The sequence below is a fragment of the Vanacampus margaritifer genome, chromosome 3, assembly GCF_051991255.1.
Source record: "Vanacampus margaritifer isolate UIUO_Vmar chromosome 3, RoL_Vmar_1.0, whole genome shotgun sequence".
NCBI classification, from domain to species: domain Eukaryota; kingdom Metazoa; phylum Chordata; class Actinopteri; order Syngnathiformes; family Syngnathidae; genus Vanacampus; species Vanacampus margaritifer.
Genome location: NC_135434.1, coordinates 22,466,842 through 22,492,062, shown reverse-complemented (window position 1 = coordinate 22,492,062; position 25,221 = coordinate 22,466,842). Strand labels below are relative to the sequence as shown.

Sequence of the window (25,221 nt, the reverse complement as noted above, 5' to 3'; positions counted from 1 at the left end):
AGGACAAGGACAACCCATGTTGTTATCAGCACTCACTTTATAAGCCTGCATCTGTGATGGTATAGGGTTGCATGAGTGCGTGTGGCATGGGCAGCTTCCACATCTGGAAAGGCATCGTCAATGCACAAAGGTATATTCAGATTGGAGAACAACACATGCTCCCATCCGGCCATCATCACTTTCAGAGAAGATCTTGACCTGCCAGACCACATGCAGCACCAATTACAACATCATGGCTGCAGAGGAAAAGGATCCGGGTACTGAAATGGCCAGCCTGCAGTCCACTTCTTTCACTTCTAGAGTGCATTTGTCGCATCATAAAGGGGAAGGTGCAACAAAGAAAGCCCAAGACAGTTGAACAGTTAGAGAGACGCGTGTTAGACAAGAATGGGACAGCATTCCTATTCCTAAACTTGAGAAACTTGACCCAGACGTTTGCAGACTGTTATAAGAAGAAGAGGGGATGCCTCACAGTGGTGAAAATGGCCTTGTCTCAACTTTTGGGAGATTTGTTGACACCATGGAATTTAAAATTAACATAGTTTTCCCTTAAAATTATACATTTTCTCAGTTTAAACTTTTGATCTGTTCTCTATGTTCTATTCTGAATAAAATATTAAAATTTGGCACTTCCACATAATTGCATTTGGTTTTAATTTACAATTCGTATAGTGTCCCAACTTTTTTGGGGAATTGGGTTTGTACTTCTTTCATCTTTCAGTTAAAATTATATATACACACATATACATCAACTTCCTCAAATGACAGCAGTTTACTTAATGTGTTGTCTCACTGTCTAACGCAAATAAACAACTGGATGAACCAAAATTTCCTTTAGCTAAACCAAAATAGAATTGAGGTAAATATTTTTGCCGTTAAAGAAAAGTGGGCGGTTGTCAAAAAATACTTGGAGTTGCTGTCCAAAATCTTGAGGGACGAATAGACTAAGACCTGAGTTGGAGCTGTCATCAAATCAATCACAAAAGCAGCCGCTGAAAAATAAATCTAGGCTCAAGGACTGCATGCTCCAAGCAGACGAAGAGAAGCTTATCCATGCTTTTAACTCCAGTAGACTTGATTATTGTAAAGGTCTTGTGAAATTATTGTAAGGGTCTTGTGACAGGACTCTCTCAAAAGCGTGACGACCGGGGGCTCTCCCTGCTGCGGTTCGGGGGTGCCGCCTGTCCCCCGGTGCTCCCATCTCCCCTTCTGCCCACGATGTTCCGTCCCACCACGTGGCTGGGGGTGGGCGCGGGTGCCGCTCTGCTGTCCGGCCCCTCTCCGGGTCCCTGGGGTTTGGGGGTCGGGGTCTGGGGGGGCGGCGGCTTGGTAGGGGGAAGGGGGTGCGGGTGGCTGTGTGTGTTTGGGGGGTTTGCTGGGGTGGGGGTGTCCAAGGGTTTGGTTGGGGCTGGGTTGTGGTGGGTGGCGGGGGGCTGTGGGCCGGTGGGGTGCCTGGCGGGCCCCGTCTTGCTGCGTTGGGTTAGGGGCGCGGGCCATGTTGGGGTGGAGGGCGCTCCTGGCTCTCCTGGGTTTGCTCTCCGGCCCCTGGCCCAGGGGTTGTCCTTTGGCACTGCCATGGCCTGGGGTTTTTTAGGGGGGTTGTGCTTGCTCTGTCCTGGCCGGGGTCGATGGCTCCCCTCTTTGGTGGTCCTTCATCTGTCCTTCCTTCCTTTCCTCAGTCTCTCCTTTGGTCTCTTGAGGTCTCCCTAATTTGTTGGAATTTAGATGTTTCTGGGGTTGGTGAAAGACTCTGGTTGGTAACCCAGTGGGTAGTAGGTAATGTCTGGTCGGTGCTGGATTTCACTTTCCTTTTTTTCCTTTGATCCTCCCTCAGGTCTCCTGACAACCTCCCGACTCTAGCTGGATTCTGAAGTATTCGGTTTAGGTGAACGGTATGGGATTTTTAATAGGTTTTCGGTGAACTAATTAGTACACACTCACACGCACGCACACATGCACACGTACACACGCACATGCACATAGTCACGCACATACAAAATAAAAATGAATAAAATATTTTAAAAAAGAGAGCAATGATGATATGTCAAACGGTAAAATTACCGAATGAACAAAACTGAGCTAAAAAATTTTTTAAAAAAAGGACTCTCTCAAAAGAGCATCAAACAGTTGCAGCTCATTCAGAATGCCGCAGCTTGACTTCTGACCAGAACAAAAAGAACAGAACCTATTACTCCAGTCTTAAAGACTTTACACTGAGTCCCAGTCAATTGTAGAATCTTCTTCTTTTCCTTTCGGCTTTTCTCTTAAGGGGTCGCCACAGGGAATCAGTTGCCTCCATCTAAGCCTGTGATCTGCATCCTGTGCTTTCACACCAACTACCTTCATGTCCTCTTTAACTAGATTTCAAAATTCTACTACAGTACTGTTCTATGAGAATGTACACCAGGTATAATGCCATACACACCTCCCAAAAAGTAAGTCTTTCATCTCAGCAGTCCATAGAAAGTCTTGGGAATCGTTAGATGGCTTTAAAAAAGAAAGAAGCCTTTATGTTCTTTTTGGGCAGCAGTGTTTTTTGCTATGGAGCTTTGTCATGGATGTAATTTTTACCCAGTTTCATCCTTATTGTTGAGTCATGAACACTGACCTTAATGGAGGCAAGGGAGGTCAGCAAATTTTTAAATGTTATGTGTTTTTTCGTTTGTGACCTCCTGGATGAGTCATCGCTGTGCTCTTGGGGTAATTGGCAGACCACTGCTGGCAAGGTTCACCACAGATCCATTTTTTCCCCCAAGTTGTGGTTCACAGTTGTGGTTCACAGGAGTTCTAAAGCTTTAGGAATGGCTTTGTAACTATTTCCAGACAGATAGATGTCAATTATTTCATATTTCATCTGTTCTTTTCTGTGACTCATGACATATTTTATGAGCCATTTGAGGTCTTTTGAACAACTTCATTTTGTGACGGGTTCTATTTAGGCGGCACAGTGGGTGACTCGTTAGCACTCCGCCTCCCAGTGCTGAGGACGTGAGATTGAGTCCGGGCTTTGGCTTTCCTGGGTGGAGTTTGCATGTTCTCTCCGTGCCTGTGTGGGTTTTCTCTGGGTACTCCGGTTTCCTCCAACGTTCCAAAAGACATGCATGGCAGGTTATTTGAACATTCTGAATTGGCCCTAGGTGTGACTGAGTGTAAATAGTTGTTGGTCTGTGTGTGCCCTGGATTGGTCTGGAGGTGAATAGGATTGGGTATGGTCAGTGAAAATGAAACAAGCTTTAAAAAATTTTTTTAAAAAAGATTACCAGCAGTTAATTCTTGATTTAACAAGGGGTGAAAAATGTTTTTTACACAGGGCCAGGTAGCTTAAAATATTTGTTCTCCTTAATAATATGACCATTTAACTCATTTGCTCCCCAAACATGTAAACGTGTCCCAAAGACATATTTATATGTTTTTTTGTTTGTTTTTTCCAAAATGTTTTTTATGCTAGAGTATACAGAAGGCTTTGATGCAGCCTCTCAACTGCAAAGAACGTTTGAAGAAATGGTAGTTATTACACAAATGGCCAGCAGGTGCTCAACCAGGGCCATGTTGAAAAAAAGCTAATTTTCTCACAATTCTAAATAGATTTGTGAATAATGATGAAACTTAGCTATATTCTAATGCTAATTGCTGCAAAATGGATAAATAGAAATATAAAAACGAAAGAAGAGACTCTCACCTTTGTTTTGGTAGGTTTCATGTTTTTATAGCAATATATAAAATATTCTGTGGGCCTTGCAAAATCATTCAAAATCCAGTAACAGCCAGGAGCCAAGGGGGTTGTTTCAGTGAAAATAGCTGTGAGTGAATAAGTTAAAAGCTGCGTTTTATTTTTGCTTGGTTAATGTTTCACTTATATTTACATTTGTTTGATGATCTTAAAGATTTAAGTGGAGAAGCTGCATAAAAGTAAGCATTTGAGAAACGAGAAAATACTTCTTAACGGTGTATGTAATGTTTGTAATAGCTCAGCAATGTTGCAGTTTAATGGATGTCCCCTCCTAACTTCAGGCTGCAATACAACTATGCTAAGTTTTTAAACTGAAAAAAATCCTATATTGTATGAATTGAAAATAAATTGAAGCAATCCATCACACCTAATATTTGAGCTTTGATTCGTGTAAATAATTCATTTGGTGCAACTTGAAATTCTTAATTAAGTGTAAACTATTTTCTTCATTATTTCAAGTTGGCTTTATTACTTCGTGTAAATAGTTGTTTCAGACAGTTAAACCAGAAAGGTCTTAAGAACACACAAACTCCACACAGGAACAGAGCTGGAATTTTAAGCCTTGTTTCAAGATTCAAAAACTGTTTAAATGAAGAAAAAACTTCCAGATTAAACTGAAAAGATTATTTGATTTAAGTAATAAAGCCAATTTATTTTAATTTCAGACCATTTGAAAGGTTAAAAATTTCAGGTTGCCCTAAATCCATAGTTTACATGAGACAAAGCCAAGTATTGAGTGATTGCTCAATTTATTCAAGTTCATGCAATGTTTGATTTTTTTCAGTATAGCTGTATAGTGAATTCAGTTCTCCCACGCTTGATACATTGAAACCGAGGGCGGGCTGACCTTCCCCAACGCCTCACTGTCGCTGCTCTTCACTTTTATTGTTGCCATTTCTATCCCTTGGTGCGAAACATTCCTCCCTGACCGGACCCCCACACAGCCCACCCTTGTACTCCTTCTCAGCTCGTGTTTGTCAGTGTTGAACTTGTCATTGTGGACTCTGCCTCCCACTACAAATAACAGCTGGTTGTTATTGCCGCTGCTATTTCTGCAATTGGTACCTTCCAAAGGTACTTGCACAGACCTTTTACTCCTGAGACATGTGGTCATTCTCCGCCACAGGTCCCACTGCACTAGACTTGAGAAGGTTGAAGAATTGCACACGGCTTGGAATCCTTTTTTAAAGTTCTCGTTATAATAGCCGTAAATTACCGGGTTGATGCTGGAATTGGCGAACGCCAGCCAGTGAGCAAAGGGGAAGATGTAGCTGTTCAATAGATCCAGCTGGTCTCTGTCCAAGCCTGCATAGTCTGCCATCATCATGAGGGTCCAGAGTGGTAACCATGACAACATGAAAAGCAAGGTCACAAGGATCAGCATCTTTATGGCCTGAATCTTTTTCTTTGAGAACATCTGCTTAGCCCGTCTCCTTCCCCTGACGTGGATGTTGGCCGCCTGTGGAATTCTGTTAGCGACCACTGATGAGCATAATTTGGCACCGATGGTACCGTACATAAGTGTGATGACCATCAATGGACTCAGGTAGATGAGAGCAAAAAGAACTGCAGTGTAAACCTTTGTCATCTTTGGGTTGGCAAAGTTTTCATAGCAGGTGTAAAGGGGTATTGTTTGTTTGAAGTCGTCATTGTAGACCATGAAGTGCAAAGGGATTTCCTCCACAGTCAGCGCGACTGCAGCTGGACACATGATTGCCATTGCTATTAGCCAGATGAAAACAATCGCTGCCTTGGCAGTGACTATGGTTGACTTGTTGTGTACATACACAATGCAGCGAAACCTGTTGGTTACAAAAGGACACATACTTCAATAAATCAAAAAGTAAGACATCTCAAGATCTTTTTTCAAGGCGTCCAATCAAAGCTTTGTTTTTCCACTTTTTGCCAGAATTTTGTTCTTATCAAGTTTTGGGAATGGCAGGTTACAAAAGTGTTGCCATTTTATTGCGTTCTTTTTTTCAAACCCCCCCCCCCCTCTCTTTTTTCTGTAACACAGTGTAACACCCTATTATTAAATAATTTCACCAATAATGTAAACGATAAAAAAAATCCTGAGTGATATTGTAATTCCATTTTTACTAGGGATGGGGGAGTACCGATACCAGGTATCGGTATAGGGCCAATACAAGGACACATTTCACGGTATCTGTACTTGTGACGGATATCGATAGTGGTAGCGGACGTTTTTTGGTCAGGAACTAAAGGCTGAAATGGTTATTTTGCATTAATTGACCGCCACAGCGGGCTCCAGTAAGACTAGAGAGCACGTAAGTCTTCAGTTGTACTCAACAACTTCATTAGCTCTGAAGTGCAGACGGATCCTTGTATATTGCATATCGTCATTGACTACTGCACTGCTATGAGATAAATGACGAATGGAGAACGTGAAACAGGAAACGGAAATACAGTACAATACTTCCAAATTAAAAGTATGGATTTCAAAACAAGATATAATTAAACATCACACACTAAATAGCCTGAAGAATTCTTAACATGGTAGATATTACTAAATTACTTGAAACACTATCATTTTGAATTTAATTATTTACACTTCACTGTATTCTCTTAAAAAGAAGTTGTACAACCACATATTTTGATTGGGACTTTTTTTTTCTGGCCACTGGATTATATGTTTCATCTTATTTATTGAATTTTTTTTTATTTCATTTTATTGTGTGCTCTATGCAAAATGACTTGTATGAGCAAACTGAAAAAATATAATTGCCATTAATTTTAAGGAAATTTGCTATAATTGATATATACAGTATATGTCATTTTTTTCGGGGGGGGAAATTTTATGATCATAAGTTCTAATTGTATCGGCACTTGGTATCGTATTGTGAGTACTGCAGATTTGAGTATCAAATCGGTCTAAAAAATCGAACATCCCTAATTTTTACTGAATTATGCAATACCTTATTACATTATTTTATCATTTTCATGATGTCATATCCCAGATGTCTGTGTGGCAGAGTAGTTCAAATTAAGCGGGCAGAGCTTATTTTGATGAACTCTCTGGAGAGTTGGTTTAACACTAAATAATTCAACTCCAACATCGACTTCCATTTAAATCAGTGTTAAAAATACACTAAAGGTTTGAAATCAGCACTGAAACATTAAACACCAAAATTTTAACACTCCAATTTTTGCTGTGAATGTAAATAATAGTCTTAGATTCTCAACACACAATGTAGAACTTTGCATTGAAAATGAACAAATGTTACATGATCTGTCAAGTGTTACATGATCAGTTTTGAGGGGGGAAAAGACCTGCTTGAAAATTTAATAAATCCCCAATAATGTAAGGATTTTTTATTCCATTATTGGTGAAATTATTTGCATTATTGGGTTTTATTGAATTTTGTATCAAGTTAAGTGCAATTTTATATTTCCAGGCGTTATTTACATTATAGGGTGCAGTATCCATTATTTTAATAATCTTAATGCTGTTACAATCATAGTAACGCACTGCACAATGCATTGTATACAGTACTCTTGGTGCACAGATTTCTCATGCTCTCTTTTCCGATGACACTTTTTAAATGCAACAAAAACATCACATGTCGTCAGGCCAAATGGACCATTACGCTTTGGCTAAGCCATGATACACAGAAAGCCAGTATGTACAACCCAAAATCGTTCATTGTTAGGGAAACTGTGTGATTTAGACGCATTCTCTGGTGACTGACTGGCTGAAAGAAACAAGTTGTGACTCAGTCGCTATTATGTGTACCTTGTTTGACCGTATGCGTCAGTAAAAGTAAATGGGGACACACAATTACTGCAATTGCCTTGGTCTGTTTATGTCTATTGAGCGCCAAGTTGATTAAGTAAAAGGTGATTTTATATATATATATATATATTATTATTATTATTTTTTTTTTTTGCTGTATTATTTATATATATATATACTGTATAATTATTAAATTATAGGAAAATTCATCATCGTCACAAACTGCTTACAGAGGGGACATCATTGCCCATCACATAACACATACAAGATCACAATTGACAACAATAAGAATTGGTGGGAGTTTGTCTTTTAGAATAAAAGCATAGAACATGAGGTGCTAAATGTTAGTTGTGTAAATGTTGCTAAATTATCAATTAGCAACGATTTGTTGTTGTTGTTGCTGTTGTTTGCTTGTTTGTTTTTTACCATATCTAAAAATCATACTCTTGAGCATGATTGACAAATCTCTTAAAAGCCACGTCGGCTACTGGGTTTTTATTTCACAAACAAGTTGTGTTTTTCTTTTTATCTAAAAAAGTGCTTGTTGCTGCAACTTTTGTTTTAGATGATGGTGATCATTTATACAGTACATAAATCTGATTTATACTGCCTAGCATGCATCTTTGAGGATCATTAAAAATGGTTCAGCTCTGTCTCATTAATGTGAGTTGTTGGATGGCCTACGTTGGTGACATGCAGGTTAATTCATAATGATGTAACCAATGTGTTTATTTTTTTTTAAATCAGGCAGAGAATTACTGAACAGTATTGATTGTGCTCTCTTTTTATGTTCTCTTTTCCAAATGCTCGGTCAGGAATTGGGAGAAAGGCTTTTGGTTACTCTGCACCCTCAGTTTGGAATCTGTTTCAGAAAGACTTAAATCTCTAGGAACTAATTTTCCTTATATGCTGGTAAATCAAAAATGCAAGACATGGAAGCAGAATGTTGATGTTTTAGCTCAATCTGTTTAAACAATTGATACTTAGCTATCCATAAAGTTGTGCTTTGTAAATTGTACTTTGTCTCTCTTTTGTATGTCTAACTTTGCATTTTTGCTGCTGCGTGTCTCTCTTGTAAACAAGGTTTTTATCTTGATGGGACCAACCTGGTTTAAAAAAAAGAAGCAGGATTTTTTTTAATCATTTGTAAGTGTACTCGTTTGATTAATTAGGGTTAATAGGTAATTGGGGCAATTAAAAGAAGGTTCATTTTTGTTCTTTTAAATCCTGTAAACTATTTATGTAAGCAGTGCATGCATATCAGTAAAAATAATAAATAAAACAAACCTTTCGATGGCTATTGCCACCAATGTGAAGACTGAGGAAGACACAGATACACCCTGCACAAAACCACTCATTTTGCACACCACGTTGGAAAATGGCCAACCTGTAAAAAAGAAAACTCACAGTCTGAGATTGTATTTTTTTTGTCAATTTATTTATTTTAATCTAAAAGGTGTTCTGTTAGGTCAGAAGATGAAGTTGATATTTAAAAGGTACGGTGGAATGAATAGACAGATATATTTTTCTTTCTTTCTTTCTTCCTTTCTTCCTGACATGTCAAGGATCCACATAAGCAAAGCATTCCAAACGCAAACAACATTAATAGTCTAAGGTGAAGCTCGCATACTGTTATGTTTTCATGTAAGTGTTTCATATTTCTCAGCAGAGAATTGGATTTTCATTTTCATATGAAAATCCTTCTCGGCAGTTCAGTCTAGTCACTGTGTTTTGGGGGATTCTTTCAAATTCTGGGTTATTGCAGCCACCCCTGCCTTTTGTAAAACGTTCAGTTTAGGGTGATTGAAAACTGTAATTTGCCCATGAGTGTAAGTGGTTATCATTCTCTATATAGTTCAGTGGCGTACGTAATCCATGTCACGATTGCCTTTTATGCATGGCAGGTCAGTTTTCTCCTGGCTGGCAGCTGGTGGGACACACCTGGGCTCAATTAGATAATCATCCTTTCTCAATAAGAAGCCTGGTCTGCACCCAGGATGGCGCCAGAGAATTCCATCCCATGCGTTAGTGCCACACAGCATATCTTTTAGCATTAATAGTTTTTGCATTACGCCTGACGTAACCACAAAGTTTTTGTAACCTGTTTGCCCTGGATCTTTGTTTTTTGTTATAGTTTTCTTCATCAAGATTCTACAGCAAGCCCACCCCCTCCCTGCCTGATTTCCTGCCTACTGTTTTTTTGTTTTGTTTTTTCCTGACCTCAGTAAATTTTCTACCACTTGTCGCCATTTCTGCATTCCGGGGTCCGACCCAGACAAACCGTAACAGTCCGGGGTATGCGCGGGTACACGGAGTATACCCACTTCTAAATCCTCCCTGAAGTACACCGTTCATTCATGGCCTACCCTCCTCTGCCTCTAATTGGCTGGTATCCCTTGCTTATGCTGATTAGATTGGCAAACTTTTGGCATGAGGACTGATGAGCCAATCTGAGGCGGAGTAGGGTGTGTCCTGTCAAAAAAAACAATCCTTTACATTATTTCAGGCTGCTTGTGTCACCAAACTGTTCTTAATTGTTCTTCTTAAGTCATAACAATTTTATTACTGTGAGCGAGTACAAATGACGGATTTTTAATTCTTCTTCTAAAAGAGGACATTTTCCTGGACTACTTTAAAAAAGAAAAGAAAAAAAAAGTTTAAATTGAGAGTGTCCTGAAAGTACTCACAGCTTCACTTTGTCCACAATTTATGTTCCAGCCCTAGATTAAATTCATTACAGTTTTCAATACCCCGTAATGAAAACAAGAAAGTAGTTTTTGCGAGATCTTCGCAAAAATTATGGGAAAAAAACAAGTAAGAAATAAAATGTACTTAAGTATTCAAAGCCTTCACTTAATAGCCTACTTTTTTACATTTGCAGTGTCAAGCCTTTTTAAGTTCTGCTGAAAGAGGAACCATCTGGGCAGGCCTAGTAATGACAGGTGGAGGTTTTCATCAAAAATGTCTCTGCGTTCATCTTTCCCTGCCGTGATTGCCTCTAAACGTTGTGCAACAATTACCTTCATTTTTGTCCATGCCTGTCTCATGAATTAGTTTTATTAAAATAATGTTGAAACACAATTCGGAAGTCTGATTTTCATTGATTTATTACATATGCTTTTTCTTTCATACCAACAGTTTTGTCCATGTTAATGATCACGAGCACTGAATAAACAAATTTGAACAAGTCATTCCCTCATTTTCTATGCTGTTTGCACGTAGCTTAAAAATGTTTTAGGTCATCTAGAGCAGTGTTTTTCAACCTTTTTTGGGCCAAGGAACACTATTTTCTTCGAAAAAATCTCAAGGCACACCACCAGCTGACAATGTTAAAAATTAAAACTCTGTTGCCTATATTAACAATATAAAGCCATTCTTGTCAAAGTTACCTCAATATGAATCAAATAAACAAAAAGAAAAAAGTGTTTTGTCATCTTTTATATGTTTACTCACTCAGTGTGAAACCTGGGCCTGTTTGGATGAACACAGAGAAGATATTCTGGCAGGAATCGACGAGAGGCACACACGAAGCTCTTCCTCAACAGCTCTCAGTCTCTCTCTGTTCTTTGTTTTTATGGCAGTCAGACTTGAAAAGCTCACCTCGCACAGATATGTCGTGGAAAATGGGAGCAATGTCAAAATAGCTTTGTTTGCCAGAATGGGGTATTCCTTGGCAGTAGCCAACCAAAAACTGTCCAAAGGCAGATCAGCAAAGCTTAGCTTTAAACCACGATTTTGTCTCAGTTCAGTTAGTTGCTCATGCTCCTGTAAAGTCATGTCCTTTCCAACTGATACTGAACTGTATGGGTCCCTGACCCAGTCAAGGCTTTCAGTTGAGGTTGAAGAGAAATAAAATGACATCTTTTCCTCAAGCATTTTCAAATGTTTAACTATTATCTCACACGATGCAGCAGTGTTAAAATCTTGCAGTTTCTTGGTAAGTGGGAACATGTCGAGGTTGCCACGTTCCACATATTGTTGCCAGAGGTGCAACTTTGAACGAAATCCATTTATTTTATCTTTACTTGTAAGGAAGTTTTCATTTCGACCTTGCATTCGTGTGTTCAGATCATTCAGATGATGAAAAATATCTGCCAGGTATGCCAGCTTTGCACACCACTCATCACTTGCAAGCAGCTTTGCGTAATCGGACTTCTCATTTGTCAGAAACAATTTAAGTTCCTCTCGCAGTTCGTACACCCTGGCGAGCACCTTGCCGCGCGACAACCATCGAACCTCCGTATGAAACAGCAACGCTTTATGCGTCGCTCCCATTTCTTCACACAAAACTGCAAATATGCGACTTTTCACAGGTCGTGACTTAACAAAGTTCACCATGCGCACAGCATCATCCAACACAGGAACTAGGTCGGCTGGTAAAGTCTTGGCTACGAGGGCCTCGCGGTGTAAAAAACAGTGCGTAACAATCACATCTGGGTTCCTCTGCTTCACTCGGCTTACAAAGCCTTTGATGCGCCCGACCATGGCCGCAGCTCCATCAGTGCAGACACTTGTGCAGTCTTCCCACTTAAGTCTTCCTTTTTCAAGGTATTCTGATGTGACGCGAAAAATTTCCTCTCCTGACGTTTTTTCTGGCAATACCTTGCAAAAAAGGAAGTTTTCTCTGATCGCGTCTCCATCCACAAAACGCACATTGGCCAATAGTTGAGCATGTCCACTAATATCAGTAGACTCATCCAGTTGCAATGCAAATTTCTCACTGATCCGGATCTTTTCCAAAACCACACTTTCAATGCACTGTTTGATAGCCTTTCACCACACACCAGGCACAACGGTATCGGTTTCGTCTCATCCCCGGTAAAGGTAAATCCAAGTGAAAGATAGCTTTCGTTGTACTGTCGCCTTGGTCGAGCTCGCCGTCTTTGCTGTCTTTTGACCACCACTCATACAAGGGCCTTCATCTGGGTCCGAATTCTGTCCAGGGTCCGGTTCGGAGTTAGCATTTTTCCTTTTCAAAAACTTTTGCATCACTGTCACCGTTTTGTTTTGCTAGGCACCTGCCGCCATCCATGCATCACTAATCCTTGTTTCAAAGTAGAGGGCAATCAACAACTAGCGACGTGCTGCCACCTACAGGCGAAGATTTATGATTACTGCCACTCTTCTGCCACACTGCTCTCACAGCCGACAACAACACGTTATTGGCAGATAATAATTAATTTGTTTCTAAAAAATGTTTTTAGACCAATTAAGTGAAATTGGATAATTTCCCATGGCACACCTGACTATATCTCACGGAACACTAGTGTGCCGCGGCACAGTGGTTGAAAAACACTGATCTAGAGTTCACCCACCTGACCCCCCCCCCCAGGCCCCCTCCTCCCCAAAAACTCCAACTGTCGACCTTGACAAGGTATGTGTACCCAAGATGAATATGGTTTTATTTTGTGCAATATTCACATTGGTAAAACACAACTTTCATGTGTGCAAATAATGTCCCTTTCTTCTTTTTAAAAATAAATAATTAAATAAATAAATACAAACCCAATACCCTTTTTTCAGTGTACCTCCAACTAGTGATGGGATGATGATACCGCAAGGAGTGTATTGACACATTACACAAACTGTATTGACACTGTGTTGGTCACTCAAAAGTGACCTCTGCTGTAGATCTAAAATCATTGCAGATAAACAAAATGAAAATAAGATGGTAAAACGTGCATGCTGTTAACCTTAATATTAGCTTATGAATTTATATTTATAAAATAAATTTAATAAATTTTATTTATTCACTTGCTAGTCTTTTACTTAAAATATGATCTCATCTTTGTATAATTTCAGTTGGTCCATTTGCTTGCTGAGTTAAGTTGTTTATTAGATGCTCATATGAGTTGGCTTGTAAAATATAGCAAATTTGTATGTAATAAAATAAATAATAAAAGTTAAAATGTTTAACTTCTGTATGGGATTTTGTTAAAAGTTTTAAACCATATGTAATAACACACTAAAAACAGATTCTGTCATACATTTTTATTGAGAAACAAAAGTTTTTGAAGTGTGATTGCTCCAAGGCGATTTCTCCTCTTGGACACCAGTTCCCCTGCCTTAGAGAACACTCGTTCACAGGGAACAGAGGAAGCTGGTGTGCATAAATATTTAAGTGCCAGTTGATAAAGGTGTGGATACTTTCTTTGGTTATTTTTCCAATATTCTAACGGGTCTTGTGATCTGGGTATGTTGCTTTCACCCAGGTAGCTTTGGACTTCAACTATGGAATCTGCTGTTGCATTTGAAGTCATCCTGTTCTCCCCAACCTCCATATCTAGAGGTTTCCAGAGACTGTGCCCTAACAAATGTTTTAGAAAAAAAACATCTGTCATGTGATAATACACTAATGACAAACCACAGAAATATACACATGAACATAAAAAATATGTTTTCATACCTGAACTGGGTTCTGATCCATGAGAAGAGCTTGGTCCTTCTGCTGGGTCAGGCTCATGGCTCCTCATTTCGGCAGCACACTCCGACTTCAGTCTCTTAACTGCTTCAGTTGCTTTAAGTGGAATAAAAAAGCCAAGAGTTTTAAATCTGGGATCCAACAGTGTTGTCAGTGTCATCACACTGAGCGATTCCATGTTGCAAATGGACTCAGTGAGGCGCTTTCTCAAATTTTCTGCCAGTTGTTGAGCAGCTGGTTTTCTTAATGTCGAAGCTCAATGTGGCTCATTCTCGTCAGTGGAATAACTTTTGACCCCGAGACTCTTTTTTTCCTCAGATAGTTCTCTTGTGGCTTGGTCAAAAGGAGAGAGCACCCTGAGCATCTCTTCAATAACTTCAAATTCTTCAGTAGTCAGTGGAGAAATATCAGTTTTTAATGAGGTCAGTGACACCCAGACCGCCTCCTTCTGCTCAGTAATTCTTTCCAGCATGTAGTAGGTGCTGTTCCATCGTGTTGGCACCCCAATTATTAATTTATGGAATGGTGTTCCCACCTGTTGCTGTATTTGTGTGAGCTTTTCTTTTGCTGTGGTGCTTGATCGAAAGTATGAGACAATTTGCCGTGTTTTGATGCGTATTTCTGTTAGTGCTGCGATTTGATCACATGATTTCTTTACAATTAAATTGATGTTATGGGCAATACAGATGGTTTGCCGTATCTGCAGCATTCGAGCACATGAAATCATGTTTGCTGCTGCATCAGTGACAAGACACCTGGCCTTGCTCGCTATGCCCCACTCCTCCATGAGCCTCCTTTTAACCATGGCCATGTTTTCTGCAGTGTGTTTCTGCGGAAAATGCTGCACTCCTAAAACTGATGTACGGAATTCATGGCTTTCTTTGTCCACATAGTGGCAAGTAACAGCAAGATATGCCTCCATATTAATCGAGGTCCACATATCAGATGTTAATGTAACAGCTACGGCACTCTGGAGATCCTTTTTTGTTTTCTCCTTTTCCTCCTCATATCTCTGCCCCAACAAGTCCTTGATGGTCTAAAAGGAAACATACAAATATTGTACAACAGAACTCATTGATTTTTCAAACCATACATTTCTTACATATACCTTCCTGCTTGGTAGAACATATGAGGGTGCAACAAGTTGCATGACCTCCCTGAATCCCTCATTTTCAACAAGGGAGAGTGGCTCACAGTCTTTTATGATCATGTTGATCACAGCCTCATCCAATGCCTGCTTGCTAGGAGCTGCAGGCCAAAAGGAAATATTGTTTAAAGCTTGTTAAAGGACTGTAATTTTACAAATAATATTATTTGTAAAAACCTTTTGTGTATTTTGGAAAATTCTGAGTTTTGGTGAGAATTTGATCAGACCTGGGGTTCTCACAGCAGGAGTGTCTGCCAACTCTTCATTGCCATGCCGAGATCTATAATGCCTCAGCATTGATGAAGTGCTTTTATTGATGTAAGACAACTCTGTGGAGCAGAGCCGACACTTCACCTACAATAAAATAAAAAGTTAACTTATCTGACAAAAAAAAAATCAAACCTTTTACGTACTATCAAAGAGTAGACACATTTAATTAAAAAAAATAACAGTAAACAATGCCCAAAGTAGGGAAAGATTTACCTTATGTGGCGTCAAAAGATCAAAAAGATTCCAGACTTGTGAAAATTTTCTTTTCTAGAACGATCCATGAGTGGTAGCAAACAAAAATCCAACAGGCACAGGTACAGGTACAGGTAAATTTACAGCAACAGCAAACAGTTTAATCTCCATCCAACAAACACGCAACATGTTGATACAGTTTGTCTACCTATAAATACAGTTTGGCGCGGCACATCCAAACGACACACTTCCTGTATCGGTCACGTGATTTTTTTATTAAAGCGATACACGCGCCGATACGGGGTTTCACACTTGCGCACTCGGCACAGTGCTGGAGCACCAGTGTTGTTCGTCCCATCACTAACTGCTACCTTTCTAGCGGCAATCTTTCTTGGTGTTGTGGACACCACTAGTAATTAGACTAGTAGCGTTTTTCTTTACTACACTCCTCTCTGTATTCTCCGCCCTCCGGCGTGATTTTGTGTTTTCTTGTTTTTGCCCACGACGTACACCTTTTTGCCGTCGGCGCTTTTTGTTGGTTGATTCAAATTGAGTGACTTTCGCCCTGGCTGGATCTGCTCTTTTCTTTTGGGGTCCAACAAACACTACCCAACCGTGACCGAATAACCTGACCAGAATGGACCCCGCAGACCCCAACAGCCTATGCCAAGCAATGGCCAGCCATGGGCGCTTACTTGGACAGCACATACAATACTTCCGTGAACTGAAGGAAGCCATGTCGATGCTAACCGCCCAGATCGGGTCTCTTACCTTGAAGGTGGAGCAGAGCTCGGACTCCACGGCTGCTGACGGATCACGACCAGCTGGGGCGTCACCTGTCTCCTCCGCGGCCCAATCAGCTTGGTAACTCCGTACTTCGGGAACCCAATATTCCCCATCCTCACCGCTACTCTTGCAACATTGGTGGGTGTGATCAATTCATTCACCAGTGTAGTCTGGTTTTTGACCAACAGCCGCAAACTTTCCTTAACGATGGCGCCAAGGTCGCCATCGCAATGAGCCTACTTTCCGGCCAGGCGGCATTATGGGCGATGGCAGTCAGTAAAGCCAATCCGGAGCTCCGAGCATTGCCTGCTTTCCTGTCGGAACTCAGAAACGTCTTCGACCACCCGGTAAAAGGAAAGGAAGCAGGCAGCCGCTTGCTAGACCTCAAGCAAGCCGACTTGTCAGTGGCTGAATACTCTATCTCGTTTTGGCCGCCGATAGCCGTTACGACAAAGCGGCGCTGTGTGGGATTTTCCGGCAGGGCCTCAGCCCACGAATCAAGGACGAGCTGGCTGCACGGGACGAGACATCCGGTCTGGAGGAACTCATCAACCTGGCCATTCGATTGGACAAAAGATTGCGGGAGCGGCAGCGGGAACGGAAGGAGGAGCGACGACCTGCGGCAGCAGACACGGCTGCTCAGCCGTCTTCAACCAAGTCCGCGGGGAGATCCTTCGGTGCCTCGCCTCTAGACGCTTCTTGGCGACGCCCTCCTGCGGGAAATGATATTGAGCCTATGCAGCTGGGAGGAGGACGACTCTCTGTGGCGGAGCGCAGGAAACGGATGAGGAATTAGGCGTGCCTATATTGCGGACAGCCCGGACACCAATTAGCCACATGTCGAAGGCTGCCTGATATACGCACCCGCTCCAGCCAAAACCGTGCAACAACCAATGTGAGTACTCCCAGTCCGCGGGATCATGTGACACAAATAGCAACTTAGACATTAAAATACTACAATCATCAGGAGAGATGACATGGGGTGGGGTGAGCATAAAGATGACTGCTTTGGTGGACTCTGGGGCGGAAGATTGTATTGTCGACCCGAAAATTGTTAACACCTTGAAACCGTGGTTAGACTTGATAAAACCAAGGAAATGTATGACCTGAACGGGCGCCTCTTGGGCGTGATTACGCATAGAACGGGGAATCTACACATGCGTTTGTCGGGAAATCACGTTGAAACTAGACAATTTTTCATTATGCGCTCCCAGTGGTCTTGGGTCTGACTTTGCTGGCTAGGCACAACCCTGACATAAACTGGGGTATACCTAGGTTGGAGAGATGGAGTTTTTGTCACTCACATTGCCTGCAGTCAGCGGTAAACTCCCACTATGGCCCAGTTAAAGCAACAATGGAATCCATTAACCTTGAAAATGTGCCAGCGGAATACCACGACTTACGGGAAGTTTTTAGCAAAGACCGGGCCTTGTCTCTTCCTCCGCATCTGCCTTATGATTGCGCTATAGAATTGGTTCCTGGCGCACCGCTACCTAGTACATGCCTGTGCCAAATATCCAAGCCGGAACTTCAAGCCCTTAAGGAATGTTACAACGTCGCTAGCTGCCGGGTTTATTCGGCCTTCCAAATCGCCGCGAGGTGCAGAATTTTTCTTCACCAAGAAAAAGACAAGACTCTACGTCCTTGCATCAATTTTCGTGGTCTTAATGACTTAACAATTAAAAACAAATACCCATTCCCTCTATTGGAGTCCGCATTTGCGCCATTACATTCCGCTAGCGTGTTTACAAAATTGGATCTTCGCAGTGCCTACTCTCTGGTTAGGATAAGGGAGGGCGACGAATGGAAAACAGCGTTTGACACCCATTGCCCATTTTGAGTATTTGGTTATGCCTTTCAAATGCCCCCCGCAGTATTTTATTAATGACGTCTTGCGTGACATGCTTAACCACTTTTGTTTCGTTTACCTTGATGACATTTTGATTTTCTCCAAAAACTTTGAAGAACATCAGCAACACGTTTGGCTGGTTTCTCGTATATACTGTATTGTGGAGGAGGGCCAATTAAGAGCTGAAATCCAGGCCGTGGTCGAGTGGCCAACTCCTACCTCAAGGAAGCACTTACAGAGGTTCCTGGGGTTCGCTAATTTCTACCGTCGGTTTATCCGCAACTACAGTATGAAAGCGGAACCTCTGTCCAGGCTTACATCTACCAAGTTTCCGTTTATTTGGACTCAGCCGGCCGAGGCCGCCTTTGTTAAACTGAAATGATTATTTTCATGTTTGCCGGTTTTGACACACCCTAATGAGGTTCTCCCATTTGTTGAGGTTGATGCTTCAGAGACAGGAGTGGGGCGGTGTTGTCCCAACAGTCCCCAGTTGACAAGAAGGACAGAGTGTTGGGGGGGCCCTGTCCCTGGTCGCACTTGGCACTGGACTTTGTTACCGGGCTACCCCCTTCCCACGGTAAGTCTGTGGTCCTTACTGTGGTGGGCCGGTTCTCCAAAATGGCGCACTTCATTGCTCTGCCCAGATTGCCCACCTCTTTGCAGACAGTGGATATCCTGGATAAGGGACATATTTAGGATCCACGGGATCCCGTCCGACCTAGTCTCCGATAGGGGGCCTCAGTTTGTGTCTCGGGTGTGGAAGGCATTCTGCAAATCATTGGGCGCTACTGCTAGCCTGTCTTCGGGCTATCATCCCCAATTCAACGGGCAAACAGAGAGAGTTAACCAGGACTTGGAGGCTGCGCTCCGATGTGTCATCAGCATCCTTCCTCATGGTCGTCCCATCTTGCATGGATTGAATACGCCCACAACATCCTCGTGTGCTCTGCCACAGGTTTGTCCCCGTACAACACAACCCCCGTTGTTCCCTTCCCAGGAGGGCGAGCATTGCCATTCCCTCGATCCACATCCACCTTCGCCGGGCGAGCACAGTTTGACAGGACGTCGGGAGTGCCCTGTGCCGCACAATGGCCCGCAACAGGCGGATCGCGGACAGGCACCAGATCCCAGCGCCGTCCTACCAACCAGGACAGAAGGTGTGGCTTTCCACTCGGGACCTACAGTTAGCTGGGAGTTCCAAAAAGCTGGAGCCTTGGTTTATCGGCCCGTTTGAAATTGACTCTGTGATCACCCCTGTGGCAGTTCGGCTCAACTTGCCTCCCACACTCAAGGTGCACCCAGTCTTCCACATGTCCTTGCTCAAGCCTGTGTCCGCCGGCCGCGCCCCCACCGCCTCCCCAGGTCATCAACGGTCAGCCTGCTTACACGGCTAGGGCCATCCTGGACTCACGAAGGACCCCCCGCTCCTGGGTTCTGGACCAGTCGCTGATCCGAGACTTCCATTCATCGCATCTTTCTCAGCCAGGTGGTCCGCCTGGGGGCGTCCGTTAGTTGGGGGATACTGTTATGTTTTGATTTTCAGCTGTTTCTGATTTCTCCCTTGCAGTTGCTGGAGGGCGGATCCTGCCAACACACCTGCTGCATTAGGTCATCAGGCCAAAATAAAAGCCGTTTTTGCTCCGTGACGCTACTCACCATACCTGACGTTTTGATACTGCTACCTTTCTAGCGGCAATCTTTCTTGGTGTTGTGGACACCACTAGTAATTAGACTAGTAGCGTTTTTCTTTAATCTACTTTGTATACTACACTCTTCTCTGTTTTATCCGCCCTCCGGTGTGATTTTGTGTTTTCTTGTTTTCTTGTTTTTACCCACGACGTACACCTTTTTGTCGTCATTGGTTGATTAAAATTGAGTGACTTTCGCCCTGGCTGGATCTGCTCTTTTCTTTTGGGGTCCAACAAACACTACCCAACTGTGACATTATGGCTCATGAGATAGTGTCTTATTTGAAGCTATCTGTATAAATCCTCTAAATACTCAAAAATCCTCTTTCTACCTTGAAAAAATCTGAGCATTTACCATTAACCTTTACTTTCGATTTGGGGTCTTTATATAGCACATCAATCCACTTGGCAAATTCTTCTCCAAAACTCATTTGTAATATTGTATGTCTAAGAAATTGTCGATCTACCCTATCGAATGCCTTCTCAGCATCAAGGCTAAGAAGCATTGAGGGCTGTATATCTCGTGTTGCTATTGATTGTATATTTAAGACTCTTCTTATATTATTTGTCCCATGGCGCCCTGAAATAAATCCTGTTTGACTAACTTCCTTATGTGTTTTTGTATTCTAGCCGCTATGATTGATGTTAATATTTTATAATCCACACACAGTAAATTTATGGGACGATAACTGGGACATTGCAAGGGGTCCTTCCCCTCTTTATGTAGGACCGTGATAATTGCTTCTGACCATGAATGTGGAGGATTTCCTGACTTCAAAACATAATTGTACACTTTACACAACAAGGGTGTAAGTTCACTCTCCAAAACGTTATAGTATTCTCCTCCGAAACCATCTATTTTTGGGGTATAATTGTTTTTTTAATCTTGCTATTGCATCCTTGATCTCCTCTTCTCTAATTGGTTCTACTAATTCTGTTGCTTCCCCCTCTGTCAATCTAGTCATTTTCAGGGGTTTAAAAAATCTATTTATGTCATCTTTCTTAGATTCTTGAGCCACACCTTTATACAATTGTTCATAATATTCTGCAAAAGCTTGTGATATTTCTTTAGGGTGTGACTCAATCTGATTAGTTTCTGTTCCGTCCTCAAACATGCTCGTCCTTTCCTCCAAGGCGTGAATCCTCTCTTCGTGTTCTCCTATTTGTTGTTTTACGTCCGCCATTACTTGTTCCAGCCTTTCCAGGGACATTTTTGTTTGAGTGTGGCCTTTTTGGTTTTATTTTCGGAGTTTCCTCATCTCCTCCATTAGCGGTCCCACTTGTTCCGGCTGGCTTTCGATGTTAGCCTTGCTAGTAGCAGTCGAGCTAATGTTAGCTGGACTCGGCGGTCTCCGTTGTTTATCGTATTTTTCTTCTGAAGCCTCTTGCTTGCTAGATCCTCTCTGTCTCGTAGACAAATGCATCATATACTTCTTAGTTGAATATGGTCGGCGAAGATCGTTGTCACTGCTTTTTATGAACTCGTCCGGCGGAGCTCAGCGTTTATGCTGCCTTATGACGTCACCGGAAGTCTCAAAATGTTTTTCTTTTAACATGCATTCTCTATCCCCTTTGTCATCCATGCCTTATTTAGACCTTTATATTTTCTTGTGACTTTTATTAATGGACAATGTTTATTGTATAGAGAAATAATGGTAGACTGAAATGCACTGTATGCGATATTGGGATCATCATTTGAATAGACCTCAGACCAATTGTGTTTTTCTAAATCCAACCTAAAGGCAGCCATGGAGCGTTGTGTTCTTAGTCTTGTTTCTGATGTGTAAGTTATTGTTGGTTTTATTTATTTTTTTATCAAAATAGTCTAGGAAAATTGCAAAGACCGGAAGATAATCACTTATTAATAAAAAGTCCACTTTCTATTTTATGGTCAATTTTATTTATAAATATGTTATCTACTAGTGTAGCTGTATCAATTGCTATTCTGCTAGGTTTCATATTTACAGGGAATATATTATTACTATACATTGTATTTATAAAATCAGTTGTTTTCTGATGCCCATTCGGATTTAACAAATAAATGTTAAAATCACTACACATTGCATTTTTTTATTTTATCATTTGTGTAACTGAGAATGTCCGTTCATTAAATATGTCGAAACATGATCCTGGTGTCCTATACATACAACTTATAATGACATTTGGTGCATTTTTTATAAGTACTTCAATGGTTAAACATTCCATTATGTTGTCAATGGTGGTAGTCAAAAGTGCTATTTTACTGCTTTTTAGAGCTTTGTCTACATATATTGCGACACCCCCTCCCCTTCTATTTTTCCTATTTATTGCAAACGATTTCTATCCTTCCAGTCCCATGTCACTCATTGTTTTCATCATCAAGCCATGTTCCTGATATGTCAATTATTTTGAATTTATTAAGGTATTCTTTGATTTTTGTAAAATGTGTGTAAATACCTCTACTATTGAAATGTATAATTGAAAGAACATTTTCCATTTTTATATTTTTGTTGAATTGATCGTCCATATAATAAACGCAAGTGAAACTGCAGTAATCATTTTTGTAGAAGTGATTGTCTGGGTCCAAATTATTCTCAGGGTCAAATGTTTTTGTAGTCAGTGTTTTCACGTCCATATTATTTGTGTTCATCATGTTCATCTTTCCTTGTGTTACTGTGCTGCTGTTGATATGTACTTGTGGTGTATTTTTGTCATCATCTACAGTGAGTTTATTTTATTGAATACCCCGGAGATTGTATATACCTCATACTTTTGTGGTTTATTTGCCTTTACTGGGTTTTGGTGTACTGGTGCGACCACGAGTAATCAACTTGTCATTTTCTCCTCTCAGTTCAGGCATCAGTTATTTTATTTTCCTTTTAACAGCATCTGAATAGTCCTCATTTATGAAAAGGTTCTGTTCTGTTAAGAGTCTTAGCTTTTTGTAGAAAAACTGCTTTGTCCTTAAATTTTGCAGCTTCACTCCCACCGGCCTTGGTCTTTCTTTTCTGTCCTCATTACATTTTCTTGTGCAATGGGCCCTTTCTATATCAACCGTTTGCTGAATTTTTCGGTTTTCAGTTATCACTTTCATAACATTTCCCTCCATTTCAGTCCATGACTCCTGGTGACTCCAGAATTCCAACAAGGATTAAAACGTTTCTCTTGGACTGTCCTTCCAAATAATCCATTTTAAAAACATCTGACTGTATAGCTTTATTATGCTCCATCTGTTTATCCTTGTCCATTTTCAAATTGTCCACTTCTTTTTGAGTGTATTGTAAGCTTATCTTTACCTCCTATATCACCCGTGAGAGTGCATCTAATCTGTTGTTTGTTGAATCCACAATTATCGATACGAAACTTTTAAAATTGTCCTGTTGTTGTTTTTGTAGTAATGCTATGTATTTTTGCTGCTGCATTAGTTCATTTATTTGAGTCATGGAACAAAAATTTGAACAACACAAACTTAGCACAAACAAATGAACCCATTTTGGGTCCGTTTCTCAATAATGGGGGGCTGGGTGAAAAGAAAAAGAGAAAAAAAAGAGAGAGAGCAATGATGATGACATGTCGAATCTGTAAGATTACCGAATGAACAATACTGAGCCACCCCACCCCCAAAATATAAATACAAATGAATGTGAGACGAAGTGCGTGTTAGCACGGTGAAGCAGTAGTGAGCTAGCAGCAAAAGTATATTATCTAGTTTAGCAGCAGGAGCATCGTGGGAGACTAAACCTAGGCTGACGGGCAGTTAAGTGTAGGAATATGAGCTCTGGGAAGAAAGGATGTTATGCTGTATTCATGCAGAGGGTTTAAAAGAGACTATTTTGTCAGAGCCCACCGAACCACTGACAGATGACTTGTGGATCAAATGGATTTTAAAACAGCTTATCTGCATGCAGAAGACCATTTACAACCTAAGGCAATCTGGACGTAATTGGAATGAATTGCTTCACAAATGCCTAATAGAGAAAGATATATATATACTCAGAACCAAGCAGACCGCTGTGTGTTTATCAGTCTAAAGAAACAAATAAATTAATAATTGAAATCTGGGTGGACACATAATTGCTGCCAACAACACAAAGAGCCTAAAACGAGTGAAAAGCATGCTTTCCACCAGGTTCAAAATGAAGGATCTAAGCAGATTGAAACATTTCTTTGGCATGGACTTCAGCCAGTCGGAAGGCTGTGTAAGAGCGTCACAAAAAAAAAATATGTGGAAAAGACCTTAAGCCGTTTTGACATGCAAAAATGTGGAACCAGAGAAACACCATACAAGCGAAAGCTAGACTACAGTGAAGATGCTCCAAAAATGGTCGATGTAAAAATTTACAGAGAAGCTGTTGTCAGCCTCATATAGGCTACTTGGCCACCTGCACACGCCCTGACCTATGTTTCGTGATAAGATCACAACATTTTTCTGAACCCAAAGATAAGCACTGAGTCGCAATAAAACATGTTTTGCTCTATCTCAGAAGTACAACCAACAAACAGCTCTGTTTCAGGAAGAGCAGTGAGAGTCTACTGTAGGCCAGTGGTTCTCAACCGCGGTCCTGGAGTATCCCTATCCGGCCTGATTCCCATGTCTCTCTCAACCAACACAGGTGTTTCAAACAATCAGCTAATCGACGAGCTCTGCATGAAGCCTGATAACGATCCTCAGCTGTGTTGGATGAAGGAGACATGCTTGAAAAACAGGCTGGGTAGGGGTACTCGAGGACTGAGCGTCTAGGCCTTTGAGGCTTTAAGTGATGCAGACTGGGTGTCAGATGCTACTGATTGACGTAGTACAGGTATTGTGTAAGTACAGCTAAAGGTAATGTACTGGTCTAATAGAAGCCCAAAACACAACAAACAGTGGCACCATCCACGTGTATTTATCACCTGGTCTCGACAAAAATCCTGTCCGAGACCCTTAAAAAGTGGTCTTGAGACCAAGACCGATCTCGAGAACTACAACTAGCTCAGCCATGATAATGACTCGCATCTCTGTACCCGGTCTCTGTTTCCATATTTTACTTTTTGTTCAGTTGTTCAGATTCAAACTTACAACCCTCTGGTTCCCAATCCAAGTCATTAATTAGTTAGGGCGGAGCTACTGCATCCACAACAGGCAAAAAATATGTCAATTCTGGAGAGATGCTAATCTGCATCATGACCACTGTTGAAATGGCTTTGCCAAAGAGAAAAAAAACATGTTTAAGAAGCTTGAGTATTGCATAGATATTACCTGTCATGAGGTTGTCCACAAGTGTTGTCGGGATGCAGAAGATACCCACCAGGAGGTCACTGACAGCCAGGTTTAAGATGAAGAGGTTAGTGACTGTGCGCATATGATGGCTTCCCAAGACGATCAGACACACCAGAATGTTCCCCACCATACACAGCAAAAAGAT

General features: G+C 41.3%; 1 protein-coding gene across 1 annotated transcript; it reads right to left on the bottom strand.

Annotated features, from left to right (window-relative positions):
* Positions 1-4,532: 4,532 nt before the first annotated feature.
* On the bottom strand, positions 4,533-25,221 carry npffr1l2 (neuropeptide FF receptor 1 like 2). The gene is made up of 3 exons (XM_077562604.1): positions 25,056-25,221; positions 8,772-8,871; positions 4,533-5,532 (listed from the first exon to the last, which is right to left on the bottom strand). The coding sequence occupies exons 1-3, from the start codon at positions 25,204-25,206 to the stop codon at positions 4,533-4,535; spliced, it is 1,251 nt and encodes a 416-aa protein (XP_077418730.1). The 5' UTR covers positions 25,207-25,221.

Excerpts from the sequence above, each read along its gene's own strand:
- npffr1l2 (XM_077562604.1), bottom strand. The coding sequence starts at position 25,206 with ATGGTGGGGAACATTCTGGTGTGTCTGATCGTCTTGGGAAGCCATCAT. Across the intron at positions 8,872-25,055 it reads TGTGGACAACCTCATGACAG|GTTGGCCATTTTCCAACGTG; the intron begins GTAATATCTATG and ends TCTTTTTTACAG. Across the intron at positions 5,533-8,771 it reads GTGGCAATAGCCATCGAAAG|GTTTCGCTGCATTGTGTATG; the intron begins GTTTGTTTTATT and ends TGTAACCAACAG.